At 37.7% G+C, this 20,680-nt stretch overlaps 3 protein-coding genes across 3 annotated transcripts; 2 read left to right on the top strand and 1 right to left on the bottom strand.

The window, feature by feature from the left end:
* The first annotated feature begins 282 nt into the window (after positions 1-282).
* On the top strand, positions 283-894 carry LOC112163807. Its single transcript, XM_024300065.1, has one exon. It carries the CDS (start codon positions 283-285, stop codon positions 892-894), a length of 612 nt encoding a protein of 203 aa, XP_024155833.1.
* Positions 895-15,159: 14,265 nt separating this feature from the next.
* LOC121049244 (protein OSB3, chloroplastic/mitochondrial-like) lies at positions 15,160-16,237 on the bottom strand. Its single transcript, XM_040505922.1, has 3 exons — positions 15,722-16,237; positions 15,448-15,569; positions 15,160-15,330 (listed from the first exon to the last, which is right to left on the bottom strand). Exons 1-3 carry the CDS (start codon positions 15,831-15,833, stop codon positions 15,160-15,162), a joined length of 405 nt encoding a protein of 134 aa, XP_040361856.1. The 5' UTR covers positions 15,834-16,237.
* Positions 16,238-19,393: 3,156 nt separating this feature from the next.
* On the top strand, positions 19,394-20,005 carry LOC112163806. The gene has a single exon (XM_024300064.1). The coding sequence runs from the start codon at positions 19,394-19,396 to the stop codon at positions 20,003-20,005; it is 612 nt and encodes a 203-aa protein (XP_024155832.1).
* The last annotated feature ends 675 nt before the right edge of the window (positions 20,006-20,680 follow it).

Raw genomic sequence — 20,680 nt, 5'->3', positions numbered from 1 at the left:
ATCTCTTTATGGGAGCAGAGTTATTGATAGTCTATACCATTTTTGGGGAGCCGTACTTTTTTTTCTTAACCCTAGCTACCTAATATCTAGGTCTCTTTACAGCAAATCTATTTACTTGGCAGAAGCCATTTGGTATAAGGAAAAGGATAGTTACTTGATCACTACTCCTTAATTATCCTTATCCCTTAAGGAAAAGGAAACCAAGCTGACCTCATTTTCGTATAAATAAGACAAAAAGAAACCAGAGCCCTCACTCACTTCACTCGCAAAACAATCATCACAATGGAAGAGGTAAAGTTGATATGTCTTGATGAGCGTTGGGTCTCCATTGCAATAGACAATCGAGACGATCTTGGGGATGTTGGGTCCCTCCACTTCAAGTTTCTGGAGCAGGTCTTACCACACTGCTCCAAAGACCAGTTGGTTCACATCGAGAAGAGCACCAAAGGTAAAGATCTGAGTCCCATCACCGACAAGCTGTGGAAGAAGTTCTTCGAGAGAGATTTCGGTGTTAAAGCCACAGATGAGGTGATCGAGAAGATGAAGATCAAGAAAGTGAGTTTCAAATGGTCGGAATTGTACCACGCCAAGTTGAAGAGAATGGAAGAGGCTGAGAAAGAAGCGGGTGAAAGGTTGAAGAATCTGTATCAGAAAGAAAGCGCCCGGAAACGAAGCCGGCAAGTTAGGGTTTTGGATAAGGTTCCACCTTCTTCTTCAAGCAATAAAAGAAGTGGATCCAACGCAGGGAGCAAACTGATGAAGAAAGTGAGGAAAGAGTATCTGAATTGTTTGGAGGTGAAAAATCTTGAAGCTGTGAAGATGAAGAGAACTGCCCAGTGTTCTGGTCTCATCAAAAAGCCAAGAACGACTCTTCAAGCTGCTAACGTCTTTTGAATCATTGATCAATCTTGGAGGTGGCTTCAATCTTCCCAGTTCCCACATAGCTAGTAATTAAAGAATATACAGAAAGATCAAGATTTGTTGTTGATTTCAAGAAAAAGAAACGAAGGAAACAAAGATATACATTTGTTTTTGTTCATCTCTTTCCTTATGTAACTTAACTTGTGACTAATGAAATATAAAGTTCTTCTTTGATGATAATTTGGTGTTTTTGGTTACTTATATGAATCTGTTCTATTTGTGATCTGATCTTGGTATGTTTTGACTCCACCTTGCCTTTTCCATTTTGCATCCACGACACAGTATAATGAAAAAATGAATCTAAAAGAAACTGTACGGTATCGAAGGAGGGATAATATATGGGAGGACTAGTACTTCTTTTTATCCAAGTCCACAAAGTCTAGAAATGCTTTTCAGTTTCGTCTTTCAAATATTAATTGTTGAACTGAATTCTTTCGAGAAATAAAAGTTCCAAGGATTTCCTGAGAGTGTACTTACGGGTCATTGGAGTTGATTGCCCAGATATCGTATGATTTTATGTAGAATGATAGGTGTATCTATGTTTTACGTACTATAATGAAAGGTAGCCAATGGCTGAACGCCTGAACATGAAAGTTGGAACATGTTGAGAATTCTCTGATTGATGAGCACATCCTGCACTCCATAAGTCTAAGCTGCTTGCTGGTGCCTTGAGACTTTGCACCTGCAGATGAAAGAGAAAAGGCAAGCCAGTTAGCAACTTCATACATCTTCTGCAACGGCCTCATTTGCCTTATTAGTGAAGGAAGTAGAGGAACTAAAACTTCTATTATGGCTTAATACCTTTATGTTAGACTTCCCCCCATATCATACCAACTTAGGTTGGTAACTAGAGAAGTAGAGACAAAGGTAGAGATCTTTGTGTTACTTAACAAAGTGTGTTGGCTTTTGGAATTAGTCGTTTTGTATAATCTCTGAATGTTGTTGCAACAGTTTGCAAAAAAATAAAAGAAACAAATATGCATACAAGCTTGTAGGACAGTCATGTCGAATCTCATCATGCTGGTGTTATATGATCAAGCTTTTGAAAAGATAAAAGAAGAAAAAGAATAATTAAAAAAATGAGGTTTTAGTGGGTGAGAACTGAAGCTTGAACTAAGACAAATTCAAGGCATCATATTTGCAGCCATGAAGCGGTCCTCATCGAGTAGAAGTTAATTTATATGGAGAGTAGAGGAAAACGAGCAAAAATATAAAACCCTATAAACTCAAATTAGAGAGCAAAAGACAATTAACAATTGGATTTTACTCACAGAAGTTATTATCAGGGTTGTTGTTCTTATATTGTAACAAATGTTTCATTCCCTTGCAATTTAAAGTGCATCCTTCATGACTGTAAGAACATATTTGTTTTTGACTTCTCATCCCATTCAATTTTCCTATAGAAGAACATATTGATAACTTGATGCAAAAATTAAAATAACTTTGAGAACCACTATGCCAAAAAGTTAATCAGACGACAGAGTTTATCTGTCATCTGATTGCATGATTTTCTGTCGTCTGAGGCGCTGCCGTCTCTTGTGCAATCAGACGACAGATAAACTCTGTCGTCTGATTGCACTCAGACGACAGATAAACTCTGTCGTCTGATTGCACTCAGACGACAGACATGTTTTTGGTCTTCTGTTGTCTGATTGATTCCTCACATGTAAAGGTGTGTGTTATGAAGATTTCAGACGACAGAAATGTGTTACCTTATATATAAACAGACATCAACATTCTTTATCTTCTATTGTTTAATAGTAATTTCAAAGACAGTATTCATGATCTTTCTGTGGTATGAATGAACTAAAGTATTAGGTGCTGAGAACTTATTTGTTGTCTGTAATGGTTATAAACTACAAATAATTGTGGTCTTAAGTATGTTTCAATTACATATAACTGCAGTCTGAAAATATAAGAAACATCAGTTATTTGTTGTTGTAGCTACATTTATAATTCGTTTTTATGTTGTCTGAATGTGTATAAAACAACAAATAATCCAACTATTATGTTGTCTATGTCTATTACATATAACAAATATTTGTCGTGGTTTTTTAGTTCAGATTACATTTTTCTGTTGTCTTAATCAATATAGGAGGATAGTTATTTATGGTTCTATGTACCTTTGAGCGACAACTATCTGTTGTCTTAACCAATATAAGAGGATACTTATTTGTGGTTCTATGTACATTTGAGCGACAATTTTATGTTGTCTTAATCAATATCAGAGGATAGTTATTTGTGATTCTATTCTATTCTATTGTTTCTCTGCTGTTCAAACAACATATTGTTTTTCAAGTTTGTTGTTGCCTTGTATTTCAGATGACACATATAAGTTTGCTCTTGCCATTCTTTGATGTTCGCATTCATTCTGAAAACTCCAATGCCATTACAGCCATCAAAATACATCTACAATAGTCATTAATTATTCCATGAGACCTAACTATTGAAGCTAACTAGCAAAATAATTTACAATGTACTCTAGAGCTTGGACATTTGTTTTTGCTTCTCCTCCCGTGGCTTTGCTGTAGAATATATTAAATGCTCCTAGCTCCTTCAAGATGCCAATCACTTGCCTTCAGAGTTTGCATATAATTTTTCACTGCATATGCTGAAACTACAAGGTATAAAGCAAAACCCAAACAATTATTAGGCTAATGATATCATCAAAGGAACAAAACATGGGCATGCTTGATGCATTTTTGAACCATGACAGAGAAATCTAACCAGATATTTACATACGCAAATGAAGAACAAATGTTTTGAGCACTAAGACCCAATATCGTCTATCAGCTCTCAATGTGTTTTCTATACCTTGAATTTGAGCCATAATCAAGGCCATTGGGCTCAAAAGACATGACAATACAGTTACATTTTGCACAGCCTCTGATCAAAGCTTGTCAACTTATGTCAAAGAGAGCAGTCGCGCATATATATATATATATATATATATATATATACACATATACAGAAGCAAATTAACATCATAACCATACTTTGATAACCTGATGTGCCCAAAATTTCATACCATACCAAGCTCTGTGTAAATTATGTTTTATATTCTAATATGTGGGACTGTAAATACTTGATTTTGGACCAGAAGCTACTCAATACATATGAAGAAAGAAGCATCAAGTGATTAACAGAATAATCTGAAATTAAATAAGGCATCTCCAGTCAATATAATTAGAATTCAAGGTACCATAAACTTTACATGAAATGAAGAACCCAAAAACAAAACAAAACAAAATGCTTCTATTAGCTCAACTGAAAAACAAATAAGATTTCAAATCAAGAAAACAAAGACAGACTAATTTCCAATCAAATAAACTGTTCAGTCTATTTGGGGTCCAAGCACCATACCTTCCCTTTCGAATAATGCTGATGCTTTTGGAAGACTTGATAAGATATTCACAGGATATGTGAAAGTAGTCATAGAAGAATTGAGAAATGACCAGAGAAACGATGTGGGTTTTGTTCGATCAGCAAATTTTTACAGATAAAGCTATAAAAGATAATGAAAGAGTTTTACCATCAACTATTCAGAAATTAAACACAAGTGAAATTGGAACTCTAATTCAGAAATTAAACCCATAAAAAACTCTTGGAAGAAAATTTCAATCCATGAGGAGAGAGACCTTAAAAGTTTTCGGGGATCCGCACTAAGAAGGTCGACATGTGCTTTCTTATAAATTTGTCAACATGCATAAATAGATGCTAGAAATTAAAATTTAGTGTTTTCTTGGTAACGTTATGGAGTTCTGATTTGGCTGTTAATCTAATTTCATATAAATCTCATATTCACAACCACACTAAATTTGAAACAGAGCAATCCACTAATGAACAATGATGCTAGCAGTGAAGCCCATATCGATCAACATCCTAAATTATATAGACACACAAAAACAAAGCTCAGGACAGAAAATAGGAAACTCATTTCAATGAAGAGCAACGCTTTAGATGTTCAAAGGAGTCGGTATGCAAGATAACGAAATTAAGGAAGGAGAACATAGCCTGGAATTCCCAAACAAACTAAATAAAAAAAAAAAAAATGAGAGCTGATTACTCAACTGTAAAGACGACCAGGTTGAGATAGAAGCCCCAAAGATGGATGATTGCACCTTTGAACAGTTCAGATTGTGACCATACCCAGCACTTGACACCTAAATCACCAAAAAAAAAAAAAAAAACTATCATTTACTGATTCAGTGAGTAGTGATTTCATATCAGAAACCAACCAGCAATCGAAAAGCCATACAAAGCCATCAAAACTCAACTCCACTACTAAAACATACACCGAAAAACTGTTCTCCAGTAAAAAAAAAAAAAAACACACACAAAGTAGCAGAGAGCACAAAACATAAATCCATAACCGATGAAAGACGACAAAACATGAATTATAAAAGCAATAAACTGGAATATGTTTAAAAAATAAAAAGCAAACAACTGGAATATAAATTATTCTATGTATGATCTACTGTGTATGAACCGAGGAAGCACCTATTTTCAATAAGCTAATCTATTTGCATTTAATCTTCTTGAGATATTTTCTTTATGGATGCCATATTATTTGTATGTGAGAAATACTTCATTTTCTTGTATTATATTTGATAAGTATAATGTTGAATTAAATAAGAAAAGAGTTAAGACACTTAGAATACCCATCGTAAAACTATATTTTAAGTTGAGTCACACAAACATGAAATCTCACCAATTTCTTCTTGCTAACAGACCTGCAATACAATAAAAAGTAGAAATAATGATATCATACAAAGAAGAATAAATGATGCAATTGACAAAGAGAAAAATTAAGCATACAGCTTTTAAGAATAGAAATCTATCATATAATTCATATCGAACACAAACTATAGCTATGAAGATCATGAACATGCAAAAAAAGAGTCTATGAATTCAGTTGAAAGTATAAGGAAAACCGGTCTGAAGCAGAAACCACAAATAAGAGGGCAATCATATCAATGAAGCATAACAGTAATCAATATTTTCTCTCTTAGAACTCCCCCTTTCTTAATGTGGACATAATGTTCAAATAGAAATGAAATTTTGAAATAAAGGTCCAGCTGCCTATGAAGCAATTATTTATAGTGGAAGGTACATACCCAGGTGATGGAAAGCTGGGAAAAGAGTAGAGAAAAGGCTTGGTAAAGCAGAAGAAGATGCAGCAGAGGACTAAGTTTGTTTCATATTCACAATCCCTCAAATATCTGGTGATATCTGACTTTGTCAGCAAAGGAGTTTTACTTACCCAGAAGAACCTACATTTGATGAATCTAAACACAACACCCTATCTATTTAAAAAGAAAAACAAAAAGAATTGTCTTTTTAGCAGAAAATATCTAACTTGATCTCATCGAACTAAGACAGAAACACTAATCTTATTCTACCAATCTTTTTCTCGCAACTCATTCAATCAACTCAGCTAATAACAGCAAAAGACCTTTGATCAATTCCATACAATGATCCAACAGACAATTATAACAGTTAATTAACTACCATGTCTCATTGTGTACAACCAAAAATTAGAAAAAGTGGAGCCATAAAATGGTTTGAGATTATCAAACGGATACTAAAATAAGAACTGTGAGTGCTGCTATAATCTAAATCCACTCTGCATAAATGCATGTTGATTATAAACAATATATAAAAGCCAATCAAAAAGATAACTAATTAATCACAGCTTGTCCCCAAATGTTTTTTTTCTTTTCCGGTAAAGCAAATAAGATCGATATATATAATAGAGAATGAACCAGACCTTGAGATGGCTGATTTCACTTTAACAACCTGCGTTGTTTATGCTTCAGAATAAAACTATAATCTCCAAGTAATGCAGCATACATGCAGTTTATACTTGCGAATTGTTCTTCCCACTCTTCTTTTGATAATGCAGCATACTTGCAGTTTTACAATCAAGTTGATAGAAATGTGAAACATGGCCGGTTCTTCTAAACGAAAAGGAAACAAACACAATCATAGCAAGTCTGGAGATACAAGCTCAAGAATAGGCTATTCCAAAATAATAACAAATAATCTCCAAGTAAAATGTAATAGTCAAACCAGGTAGCAAGTACAATTGAAAGGGATATATAAAAGAAGTTTAACAATGATGCATGGCATTGAATCTACAACGCATGCAGTGTCTGGGGTAACTTGTGAAAGAAAGTTTAACAACAAGCTCAGCAAACTTCTTTTGGTAGGAAACTCGACTAGAGAGAGGGTGTACACTTCATCTGCAGATTACAGGAGGAATCCACCTTCTCCTATCAATCTAATCTAGATGGGATAAGTATCACTCACTCAATTTAAGATAATAGTGTAATGAGTTCCTCAACTTACAGGTTTTTATGTTTATCGAAGTCTGAAATCCCAACTCAGAGGAAGATCATACATTATAGGAGTTGACACACATTCTGGCAATTAAAAAACTATCATTTTTTGAGATTATCTGCAAATAACGAAAGGAATGAGAGAAAAATACTCCCCCTGACCCATTTCTCTTCCCAAAACCCATTCTTTCCCATTCCCTATTTACGAATCTCATTCACTGAAGCAGTTATAATTGCTAATAACAATTGAAATTTTCAATCAAGGAAAACTTAAAAAAAAAAAACAAACAGTCAACATTAAAGCAACTGCTAACATTCCTTTCCATCACATTATAACACACAGAAGGTGACACACTTTGAAATAGAAACAGAGACTTCTACTACATGACTTTTTCTGTGGGAAATCAGAAGGAACCAAAAACCATTCATATTTACTAGATATGAAAGTCATAACAAACATTGCGGGTTTCATCAAAGTCCAATTCGGCAACATACATAACAAAAATGTTGAAAGCACATGATAACAAGTCCATTGAAATAATACCTCAGGGTGGTACTGCAGCCCATAGAACCTCCTTTCTAGGCTTTCAATGGCGGCCACCACTCCCTGCTAGCTCTGCTCCATCACCCTGAACCCCTGGGTATCCCCAACCCTCTTGGTCCCGGAAAATCCCCGAATTGCTCTCCACCACAATCTCCATCTTGCCATAGTCTTGCTTCTTCCCAGCCCTAACCACCCAGCCAAGCTTCTGCACAATCAGTTGCAAGCCATAGCAGATTCCGCGGACGAAGAAGTCGTGGGCCTCTGACCCACTCGGTGAACCCGGCTGGGAAGCTGGGGGAGTCATCGGTGTGGACAGAATGGGGACTGCCGGAGAGGATGACAACGCTGGGGTTGAGGTCGGTGATGGCCTTGAGGGGGCTGGTGCAGGAGATGGTGAGGGAGAAGACGGAGAGGGATCGGATGCGGCAAGTGATGAGGTGGGTGTATGGGAGCCGTAGTCGAGGATGAAGACCAAGTCCGATTTCACGGCTTTTGGGTCCATGGCAGAGATGGCCATGGCTATTGCAACTAATCTAGTTTTTTACGATTCTAGCCTTCTAGGGTTGGACGAACGGGTGATCTAACGAGTAAAGAGAGAGAAAAATGTAGTTGGGGCTTTTGGATTCGAGTACCCAAAAGCTACACTAGTTCCTCGTTCATAGATGGAGAAACAGCTATGGGGTGATGAGTTATGTGGGAAAGAAACAGCTAGAGCGGAAGAGTGATGGAGAAGGGGTGAGTGGGTGACCCAAAGAGAAACTCTACTCGAGACTTGAGAGTTTTAGCCCAAATGAAAAAAATATCAGGCTTAAGGACATGGGACTTTCAAAGGAAAAAGAAAATACCGAAATTAAAAAATTGATCGGACAACACAATTTCTTTAAATCTGTTGTTTGAATGTTACTGGTCTTTTGACTCAACTAGGGTTTGACCATTTTGAGAGGGAAATGGTCAAACGAGCATGGAGGGAGAATTCCAAAATTTCAACAATTTATATTCAGACAACAGAATTTTCTTATCACCGTTGTCTGAATATGACTACCTTCTCGGCTTCAGATGAATGAAAATGATAGTTATATTTCTATCTTGAACTAACAACGTTATTATGTTGTTTGAATGCCACCCCCTTATTCAAAATGAAAAAGTGTGTTTCAGTGAGTATTCAGACAACATAATTACATTTTTATGTCGTCTGAAAAATTGAGACGACAGAAAATTAGGCTTCTGTCGTCTGATGTGTGTCGTATGATCACCTTTTTGGCATAGTGACACCACTAATGGAATGATTGCTCTGCAGCATGATAAAGCCTTTAGAAGCAAATGCAGGAAGGGAAAATTGTTTTGTAATGATGAGTTGGAGCCTTTAGAATATTAAACTGGAAAGTAAACTAATATAAGTACTACGGATAGCTCTAGCGAGTACCATGCTGAAATTCTTGTAACCCTCTTGATATTGGTCAAATATGATGGTGGATAGCCTTTTCTACAAGTGCATGTTTTAAGTGTGGGAAAAGGAATTCTGATTAGCTTTGTCCAAGGGAAGAACACTGATGCTGAGGAAATGAGATAGATGAGAAGTACTACGTCTCTGGTGTTGAAATTTTCTCTCTTAGTTAAAGCCAAACTGTTCAATTCGATTCTTAAGAGTTTATTAGGATAGTGAATATTTCCACAAAGCATTGTTTGGAGGCTTTTTAATTCATGAATAATAACAAAAAAAAAGTTCAAAATAAAGTAGAGAGTAATGCGCAAGGCTCATTTAATCCTAGTTGATCATACAGTAGACTATGAGCATATCACTTAGCCGTTTAAACAAGACAACAGAACAAGAACCCTAAACCATGCATATCCCACTTTAAGCCTCAGCTCACATGTAGGGCCGTAGGGGAAACTTATCACATTCAATCTAATCCTATCTATTTAAGAAATCATATTAATATAACTTGTACACAGGTATCACCAAAACCAACTTAACATTGATGAAGCTGGAATCAATAATAAAGGTATAGTCATATAATTTGTCTTACCACGCCAGACCAAAAACTTTGTTCTGTAGAAAGGACAGATATCCTCCATAATTGCTGCATTTCATGAAATGATACAAGTTTCACAATTGAGCCAAGTGAAACATTCTGAAATATGGGGTGATCTGAAAGGAAAAAGAGAAAGACAGAGTGAAAGATGAACACAATCACATATGCCTTTTTGCACAATGCAGGTACTTTCACTTCAATTTGTAAGCCACTCCAGAAGGACACGTCACCACTCCAGAAGGACACGTGTAAGCCAAAGAAGACCTTGGCCCCGGTGACACGCTGCCGAGACAATTTTTGAGCGAACATCTTTTGGTACGCCCAGTGGGACAACACTCGGTGAATGTTACCAGACCCCTACGCCAAGTCTCGAGGGAATCGTTGTTACAGGTGTAGGCAACAAGGCCACACCTCTTCTTTTTGTCCTAACAGATCAGCTACTTCTAGAGATCTCATTGTGACCATGTCAAGTCTCCCAATGACATCAGTTCAATCATCGGTTTCGACATTAAGTGGGATCTCTACGAGTGGAGTCATGGCACGTCCTGCATCATCAGTCGCTACGACCGCCACGGTAGTGTCGGCCTCCACTACGGTGAGTCATCCATCTTTCAGTCAGCAGCCGCAGTCACATATCGTCCAAACCTCAGGGACAACAAATCGAGTTGATTTTACAACTGCGGCTGGTACTCGACCGTATAATCCTGTAACTTATCCATGAGGCCTGCCACCTGGGTATACCCCTCCTTATGAGTCAGTAGGTGTACCAGCAGCTACAGCCAGTACCGGATCGTTCCCTTGGAGATTCTCTCCGGGCTATAATCCGTTATATGAGCCGCTTAACGCGTCTGCAAGTGTTGGTACAGGACAGACTCCGTTGCCAACAAGATTTAATCCATTGTATGAACTAGTACCTACGAGCGCACCAGCAACCACTGCGGCAGATGTATCTTGGAAGAGTCTTAACAATGATCTTGACAACGTTGACGATGGCATCGGTCGGATGGGTCAAAGTTTAGAATATTGTTTTACTCAGCTCGACCGCAATTTTGTTTTACTCGGCCGTTATTAAATCGGTAGAGAATAAATGACCCACAAGTCATAATGAATGACCGCGGCTAATTAGCCGCGACAAATCAAAGAGGTTGATTGTCAGGAGAAACGTTACCGAAGTTTGGGGCAATTAACTTGAATGAGCATTAGGAGGTGTTATTGCCAATCATCAGTTACAAGACCTGATTGATTGGTCATGATAGAATCAATCATTGATAACGATATCACAAACATGAATACTGTTCTATTTGTAATCAATGCGGTCTTAACTGTAAAGGCTAAAATTGTTTCTTTTCCTTCATTCAGTAGTTTAGCTTCACTATAAAAAGGACCATAGGATTCATTGTTAGAGGTCCTCGACCAAACGCTCTACGCGATTACACAAATTTTATCTCAATACATTTCAACATTTCAGCAACACTTATCAATCTTTACGTGTTTATTTTATCGCTTTCTTTACTGGTATTTATCTTTCCTGCACTTTACTTTGTTGCTCTTTACATTCAAGCAGTTTATCTTCCTGCACTTTACATTCCTGCACTTTACTTTGCCTTTACTTGCACTTTTATTTTCTTTTGTTTACTTTACGTTATTTACTTTATACAAAATACAAAATCACAAAAAGAATCATCATCACTTCAATTTCACCTCAATCACCGAGTTACACAGCACTGCGGCTAGATAAGGTCGATCCGTGCTAAAGTCCTTGCATTCAAAGCAGAGAGAACCCTGTGGCCGAGATCGATCCTTCCTCGGCCCACAATCAACTGATCAGAAGTCAGATAGGCGCAAGATCTACAATCTAGAACAAAACCTCGCTTGGCCTACCGGCCGCGAGTTGGCACGCCCGTGCACACGTCACCACTCCAGAAGGACACGTGTAAGCCAAAGAAGACCTCGGCCCAGTGACACGCGGCCGAGACAATTTTTGAGCGAACAGTAGTGTATTCATTTTGGTTCACTTGAGGGCAATAATATGATTATTGGGGCAATAATATGAGTATTGTAGGGCAATAATAAGATTACTGAGGGGCAATAAAATGTTTATTAGGGCAATAATAAGATTATTGGGTGGCAATAATAAAATTATTTATTTAGATAAACCTCCGAAATCTTTCAAATTTCGAAACATCTTCATTTTTCACTAATTATTGATCCCCGATAATAAGTTTATTGGAGGGCAATAATATGATTACTGGGTATTATTGGGGAGTAATAAAATCAGACGCGGGAATCCGGTCACCAGTCCGGTAGTCGGATTCGGGATTCAGGTCGCCGGATTCCGGTCATCTGTCGCCGGAGTCTGCGGCCTGCCACTGGTCACCAGAGCATAGCAAGGTGGAGGATGACTTTTCTCTCTTAGTGAGAAAGAAGGAGAGGGCAAAAAAGTCCCAAAAATAAATAAAAAGAATAAAAAATGAATTAATTGGGTATTAGGGAAATAATCCCTTAGAGTATTTTGGGTAAATGTGGTAAAAAAAATGTTAGTGGAGCAAGTGGGCAATTTTTAAGCTGAAATTGGGTAAATGATCATTTCCCCCTTTTTTTGTTTTACCACATCTTAACGACGTTAACATTCAATTGAGAAAAAATAGTGTAGAAATGAATGTTAGCTTATGTGGCACAATAAAAGAGGAGAGAAAGACCAATAATATAAGGGATATGAGAAGTGCATCCAATAAGAGGAAGAAAAGAGGAGAGAAAGACCAATAATCACTACTACAAAAAGGTCATCAGACGACGGTGGATTTCTGTTGTGTGATGACCAAGCTCACCGTGGTCTAAGCGAGTGTTGTGTGATTGAAAAATCACACAACGGTAATTCCACCTTTGTCTGACATTAGTTTTCTCAACAGAAAAGTTATTTTTCTGTTGTGTGAATTCTGCGAAGCAGGTGCCTGCCATGGCATGCGCAGGGATGCCTCGGTCATTCACACAACAGAAAAAGAAATTTTGCCGTTGTGTGAGATTCATAACACACAACGGGTATAACTTATTATTTGTTGTGTGATATTCATAACACACAACGGGTATAACTTATGCTTTGTTGTGTGAGATTCATAAGACACAACGGGTATAACTTATTCTTTGTTGTCTGAGACTAATAACAGACAACAGATGTAACTCATTCTTTGTTGTCTGAGGTAAGTAACACACAACGGAAGTGAAATTATCTCCCTTGTCTGTTGGTTACTCAGACAACAGAGATAATTTTATTTCCGTTGTGTGTTTGAATCTCACACAACAGAAGTTTATTTTCTTTTGTTGTTTGTTGTTAGTTCACACAACAAATTCTTTTTATCATCCATTGTGTGAGCAACATTAGGTTTGTTGTTTGAGCTTGGTTCTCACAACATTGTTTTGAGCTGTTATTTGTTCATTATGTATTCCATACCTGGAATATCTTTTCATAAATAATGCTCCATATTACCACATAAACCCACACTAATCCATATCATATAAGTTTTTCAAACATTCAAGTTATTAGATAATGTACCAAACAAGCCTTCCTAGCTACTACCTACACATGAATCAAACTTGGTAGCTCATATGCTGAAAGGAGGTAATCCATAGCACTTGCTTCTCGAGCTCTAAGATCCCAGTCCAAAACTCATTTACGTTGCTTCTCGAGCTTTGGATCATTACCGCAGAGTGGGCATCCTTGTTATGGCTCTAATGTCTTCCTTCCCAGTCCTCACTGTCATAATTGAAGACTGTTGAAAACCAGAAAAACGTTAATTAGAGTAAATAAGAACAGCATCCTTAATATGGGCAATTGTATGATCATTAGGCCCTGCACCATTAAAAGTGAAAATAAGAATTAACTACCACATGACTTGGCAATGGCACTAAAATTATGTGTATCATGTACGCATTACCATGACAGGGATGCAAGATATATATCGAGACATGGATAGAGAACAAAATTGTATATAGAACTTTGCAATTTGCATGGAGCTACTGACTGAATACCTTTGATTAAGATTGTGCAAGAATGAGGGTTCTTCACATTTTCGACAAATGTGTACTTCTCTTCACCAAGGACGTGCTCATATACAAGTCCAGCCCAGCCAAGGCAATCAGGAGTTAAATCATCTACAGAGTTCATTTTAGGCTCATACAAGATTATAAACCAAGTCACAGTCATTCAGATATCTAGGAGTTCTTACCCTTTATGGCATTTGATAAGACAGTATTACTTAGATCCTGCACAATAATTATCAATTATATATCAGAAAGGATTTTCCAGAAACAAAATAGATCAGAAAGCAGACTTAAGATTTGTACATTGGCTTAGAACTGAGGAGCTTTTCCAAATAATGAGATTAACTTTAAACATTCAATCTGAATAGAACAGTACTACCAAAAAGTTTCTTCTTTTATCATGACAAACTGGGAAACTTTCTTATAGAACATCAAAGATAGAAAAAGTGAATACAATTATGTTCAAGCACCAAAAGCATATAAAGATTAGCAGTGATTTCCGATCATTAATTAATAGCAATGAGAAATGTGAGATACCAGATTAAGAAGAGTAGCCTTGCCCCAGCTGCAAGTTCCATAGTCACATTTCTCAGGAGGCCACCAATCCAAAGTTGCACAAACGTACAAAATCTTCATCAATTTTCCCAATGGTTTCTTTCCCATCAATTCTAACCAATGTCGAGACTGATTTCATAATAAATCAGAGAAACCGTGTCTAACAAGATGATGTTGTCTAGAAAGAGGGACAACTTGGAGATCTAAATGGCATGAAGCTAAAGGGCAGAATTAAGATGATGTTGATACAGTAGAGACCAAGTCAAGACAATTAAACCAGAATGACACATGCCCCAACCTTTCAAGTAGTATTTCAAGTTTTGGATCTGGATTGAGTAGACTGAACTAAGATCAGTTGTTGACCTACACTTAGAGGGTGGACTGTATCGCAGAATCCGGTATATTCCAATACTAGCTTCAGGATAAGTGTAGGATCCTTGGGAATAGTTACTAAAATCAACGCTACATCCAGTTAAAATTAAGAAAGAACAATCAAACCAAACAATATCATTGACAAAATTGAAATCTGATTGACTAAAAGTTGTCCTGTTTGACTAGGAAATTGACACCAAGTACGTTTCAGCTCTGATTCGGAAACTTAAATTCTAAATAAATTCACTAGTTAAGGTTGGACTGGTGTTGCAAAAATGATATATAGTTGCATCAGAAGCATATATTGCTGGTAACATCATTTTTCTGGTTTCTTCGGTTAAATTTGGTTCTTAAATCAGTGACATAGCATAGAGATGCAGATGATTAATAAAGAAGTGGAGCAACCCACATTAAGAAAATCGAAATTGGCGTAAGGGAGAGTGAGAGAAACCTCGGGAGTTGAATCATCAATCATACGTAATTCGCCATTACTCTTACGCTCGAAGGCTGCAGCCTTTGGGGAACCCTGAGCACAAATTATGAAAGGGTATGAGAAATTGCTTACACATGAAAGGATTATATCACCATTTGTACAAAATTAAATAAAAATGTCAACTGAAATTAACCATATAAAAGTTGCTACCTCTTTCGATCTGACGTCCCACCACTCATGAGGCTTGGCAAGGAGATCTTTCCACACAAGGATATTTTTCCACACTAGGATATCTTTCTGTGATTCATTCATATCATCCTTCTCACTTGCCACTATAAAAGAGTATATATATGAGAAGCTAGAGGTTGTTAAAAGGAAAAGTAGGGTAGCAATTCAGTTTTAGACTATGATGCATGGTCAAGAGTATTAACTACAACAGTGCATCAATGTGGATGATGGCATCAATAGATGTATGTTTTTCTGCCTTTCTGCCTAGTATCACTGTTGGAATTCAAACTGAGTGATAGATTCCATGCCAAGCAAATTGTAAGTAGGAAGCCAAAGAACAAGACTTTGTCAAAATCAACAGACTCCATATGCGGTTGTAAAGATAATTGAAAACACTTGATTAACTCAACCTGGGCAACATCAAATTGGTAATCGGAAATTATTTGGCATCTCCATAAAGAACATTTTGGTTGTAAATATAATCTTTCCCATTTCAGACCAACCAAAATGTTGCCCCACCAATGACTGTTCTCAAACTCACTAGATAATTCCCAAAACCAAAATTAGCTAAACCAAGCTTCTGAGAATGGAGTTTAGTTCATTGCACATTGAAATTTACATGGACCAAATAAGCATGTCAGGTTCAAGGTTCTCTGATTTAAATACCTAGCATCCAAGTAAAGCAGAATATGTAATATAAAGTTTATGCAACATCTAAAACAATATTAGGGTCTGTTGTGTTTTGATATTGTAAAAACCTTCAAAATGAACTCTTCACACCAATATTAGAGGCATTGAAGTAATATGATCAATCACAGCTACCACCAGAACATATATATCTCGAAACCTTGTTACTGAAGCTAAGCGCCGATATAGACTCCTGTATAAACATTTCCACTCAGTTAACTCATTCTCCCAAGCATTTCACTTCACATCCAATATCACACCATATCTTCTCAGTTACAAAACAAAATTACCTTAATGTTGTCACCACTGTCCGTCCCGGCCACCGGAATAGTCCCCAAGCTCTGCCCATTCTTATGCCACAACGATATCTTCTTATCATCTCCGGCACTCACCACAACCAAATCTGCAAAATCACAACCCACATTAAACAGAAAATTCGCCTAAAAACTATTGATTCATAAAAACAGTTGCAAAGTTCGAAACCAAACGCAAAGAAATCTATAACCGTCTTCGAATTCATCAAAATCAAATCAACAAATGAAGAACAAGAGTGAGAGTGAGAGTGACTAACTGGTGTGGTTCCACTTGACGGAGTTGACGTGGCAACTGGGAGAAGGAATGTAGCCGAACCCTCCTACCATTAGCCTTCCCCTTCTCCAAAGCCTTCTTAAACTCGGTTACAATCTCATCGTTGGAATTCAAAGGAAACGGCAAGGGTACCTCAATGACGTGCCCGCCGGCGCGAGTGACGTAGGCCTCAATCGACTTCTTGACGGCGCCGTAGGCGTAGTGGAGCATGACGACGGCGTCGCCCTGCTCGAACTTGCTCTAGGAGAAGCCCCAGGCGGCCTGCTGGAGGACGATGGCGACGATGGAGACCTCGTCGACGTGGTCGGCGTTGATGAGGTCCTTGATGAGGGTGCGGGAGTGGAGGATGCCGGCTTGGAAGTGATCGGGCTGGGAGAGGTACTTGAGCTGCCAGCGGCGCTGGGCCTGGAGGACTGAGTCGGGGCAGGACCCGAAGCTGCCGTTGTTGATTCGGGCGACGGTGGGATCGTGGTGGGAGAATTCGGCGGCGATTTCGGAGGGGGTGACGAAGGAGAGTTTGGGCTTTTTGGAGGCGTGGGTGTTGGAATCGCCGTTCAGGGTGTGGTTGTGGTCGGGGGAGGAGGCCATTGCTGGGGAGGAAGATTTTAGGGTTGGGGTTTGAAAGGGGGTGATGAGATTGAAGAAGAAGTGAGCATGAAATTGAGACAAGATAGATCGAGAGACTGAGAGAGAGGGGTTTCACGATTGGGAGAGTCGTGGGGAGGGGTGGTGGAGAGACGGGGGTTTCACAACTGAGAGAGCTCAAGAGAATTTGTTTCATTTTTCTTTCGACACGATGTGGCTTGGGCTGGGTGGGAGGCAAAATTAAACTTCCAACAAATTCTAAAGTTGCTCACACAACAGAAACATAACAAACTGTTGTAAGAGTATCAAAATGTCACACCCCGAATTTTGAAATAAGGATTCAAATCCGGAACATGACTAATAACAATACAAATAACGTTCTGAATTTTTCTCTCAGAAACAACCACACCTTACACCTCTTAATATTACATAAACCAAATCCTCAAGCTACTTATTACAGCACACTCTCACCAAATCAAATTGTAAAACTCAAATGAGTATAATTCTCCTCACAAAAACAAATGCTGTAAATCTAATACTAATACTCTAAACCGCACGATCACTGCCCTGATTCTCCTGACCTGTGAGATTACCCGCTACACAATTTGAATAGTGTACCGGGAATTGCAACAACACAAAACCCGGTAAGCTTTTGACAGCTCGTGAGTAAACAAGAAAGAACTGTTGATTTATTATGTTACAATTCTTATAATTCAAGTAAACAATCAACAAATATTGAAGCATTAATATGTGAAATAACATTTGAGCAACACATGCTTGATCACAACCAACAAATATTGCAACATTAATATGTGAAATAACATTAAAGTAATGCATGCTTGATTTTCTTTTCACAAACTCCTTCACATATTCAAAATATATCATAGATAGATATTTGATCAAAATAACATAAGTACACTCCTCTTTTTAGTGAATTTTCAGATTAACTGGTAACAAATCATAAATCCACGTGTTAGGGTCCATAATACCAAAACACGGGAAAACCAGGTTGACTGGTAACAAATCATAAATCCGCGTGCTAGGGTCCATAATACCAAAGCACGGGAATCCACATGCTAGGGTCCATAATACCAAAGCATGGGTAAGCCGCAGCATACCAAGGACACCCTCCAAAGTATGTATACTCAAAGTACCACCCTTCCTAAGAGTATAATAGTGCACTATCTGAAGGGACTAGGGCCCATAGCTTAACGTCATCATAACATCAAAACACATTTACCAGTAATTCACTTAAGCACGGGGTTGTTGTAATCACCCGGCTTCATAATTGTACTATTCAGACATAATCAATTTCACAACATACAATCTTTACTGTTAGAGTGTTTTGGGTAAATGGGGTTAAAAAACTGTTAGTGGAGCAAGTGGGCAATTTTTAAGCTGAAATTGGGTAAATGATCATTTCCCTTTTTTTTTTCTTTTACCACATCTTAACGACGTTAACATTCAATTGAGAAAAAATAGTGTAGAAATGAATGTTAGCTTATGTGGCACAACAAAAGAGGAGAGAAAGACCAATAATATAAGGGATATGAGAAGTGCATCCATTCAGTTCGTCAAAAGAGGACTGGTTTTTTTTCTTTCTTTTACCACATCTTAACGACGTTAACATTCAATTGAGAAAAAATAGTGTAGAAATGAATGTTAGCTTATGTGGCACAATAAAACCCATTAGATTAAAAGGAGGAGTAAGATTTTATGAAATTTATGTAAATACACGAAATCTAACTTTAGCGGATCCAAATCCTCATTCTACTCTATACCAGTTATCTCTTTATGGGAGCAGAGTTATTGATAGTCTATACCATTTTTTGGGAGCCGTACTTATTTTTCTTATCCCTAGCTACCTAATATCTAGGTCTCTTTACAGCAAATCTATTTACTTGGCAGAAGCCATTTGGTATAAGGAAAAGGATAGTTACTTGATCACTACTCCTTAATTATCCTTATCCCTTAAGGAAAAGGAAACCAAGCTGACCTCATTTTCGTATAAATAGGACAAAAAGAAACCAGAACCCTCACTCACTTCACTCGCAAAACAATCATCACAATGGAAGAGGTAAAGTTGATATGTCTTGATGAGCGTTGGGTCTCCATTGCAATAGACAATCGAGACGATCTTGGGGATGTTGGGTCCCTCCACTTCAAGTTTCTGGAGCAGGTCTTACCACACTGCTCCAAAGACCAGTTGGTTCACATCGAGAAGAGCACCAAAGGTAAAGATCTGAGTCCCATCACCGACAAGCTGTGGAAGAAGTTCTTCGAGAGAGATTTCGGTGTTAAAGCCACAGATGAGGTGATCGAGAAGATGAAGATCAAGAAAGTGAGTTTCAAATGGTCGGAATTGTACCACGCCAAGTTGAAGAGAATGGAAGAGGCTGAGAAAGAAGCGGGTGAAAGGTTGAAGAATCTGTATCAGAAAGAAAGCGCCCGGAAACGAAGCCGGCAAGTTAGGGTTTTGGATAAGGTTCCACCTTCTTCTTCAAGCAATAAAAGAAGTGGATCCAACGCAGGGAGCAAACTGATGAAGAAAGTGAGGAAAGAGTATCTGAATTGTTTGGAGGTGAAAAATCTTGAAGCTGTGAAGATGAAGAGAACTGCCCAGTGTTCTGGTCTCATCAAAAAGCCAAGAACGACTCTTCAAGCTGCTAACGTCTTTTGAATCATTGATCAATCTTGGAGGTGGCTTCAATCTTCCCAGTTCCCACATAGCTAGTAATTAAAGAATATACAGAAAGATCAAGATTTGTTGTTGATTTCAAGAAAAAGAAACGAAGGAAACAAAGATATACATTTGTTTTTGTTCATCTCTTTCCTTATGTAACTTAACTTGTGACTAATGAAATATAAAGTTCTTCTTTGATGATAATTTGGTGTTTTTGGTTACTTATATGAATCTGTTCTATTTGTGATCTGATCTTGGTATGTTCTGACTCCACCTTGCCTTTTCCATTTTGCATCCACGACACAGTATAATGAAAAAATGAATCTAAAAGAAACTGTACGGTATCGAAGGAGGGATAATATATGGGAGGACTAGTACTTCTTTTTATCGAAGTCCACAAAGTCTAGAAATGCTTTTCAGTTTCGTCTTTCAAATATTAATTGTTGAACTGAATTCTTTCGAGAAGTAAAAGTTCCTAGGATTTCCTGAGAGTGTACTTACGGGTCATTGGAGTTGATTGCCCAGATATCGTATGATTTTATGTAGAATGATAGGTGTATCTATGTTTTACGTACTATAATGAAAGGTAGCCAATGGCTGAACGCCTGAACATGAAAGTTGGAACATGTTGAGAATTCTCTGATTGATGAGCACATCCTGCACTCCATAAGT

The sequence above is a fragment of the Rosa chinensis genome, chromosome 5 (assembly GCF_002994745.2).
Source record: "Rosa chinensis cultivar Old Blush chromosome 5, RchiOBHm-V2, whole genome shotgun sequence".
Classification (NCBI taxonomy): domain Eukaryota; kingdom Viridiplantae; phylum Streptophyta; class Magnoliopsida; order Rosales; family Rosaceae; genus Rosa; species Rosa chinensis.
Note: the sequence above shows the minus strand (reverse complement) of the source record. Positions and strands in the feature narration are given on the sequence as shown.

Excerpts from the sequence above, each read along its gene's own strand:
- LOC112163807 (XM_024300065.1), top strand. The coding sequence starts at position 283 with ATGGAAGAGGTAAAGTTGATATGTCTTGATGAGCGTTGGGTCTCCATT.
- LOC121049244 (XM_040505922.1), bottom strand. The coding sequence starts at position 15,833 with ATGGAGTCTGTTGATTTTGACAAAGTCTTGTTCTTTGGCTTCCTACTT. Across the intron at positions 15,570-15,721 it reads CAGTGATACTAGGCAGAAAG|TGGCAAGTGAGAAGGATGAT; the intron begins GCAGAAAAACAT and ends ACTCTTTTATAG. Across the intron at positions 15,331-15,447 it reads GGGACGTCAGATCGAAAGAG|GGTTCCCCAAAGGCTGCAGC; the intron begins GTAGCAACTTTT and ends ATTTGTGCTCAG.
- LOC112163806 (XM_024300064.1), top strand. The coding sequence starts at position 19,394 with ATGGAAGAGGTAAAGTTGATATGTCTTGATGAGCGTTGGGTCTCCATT.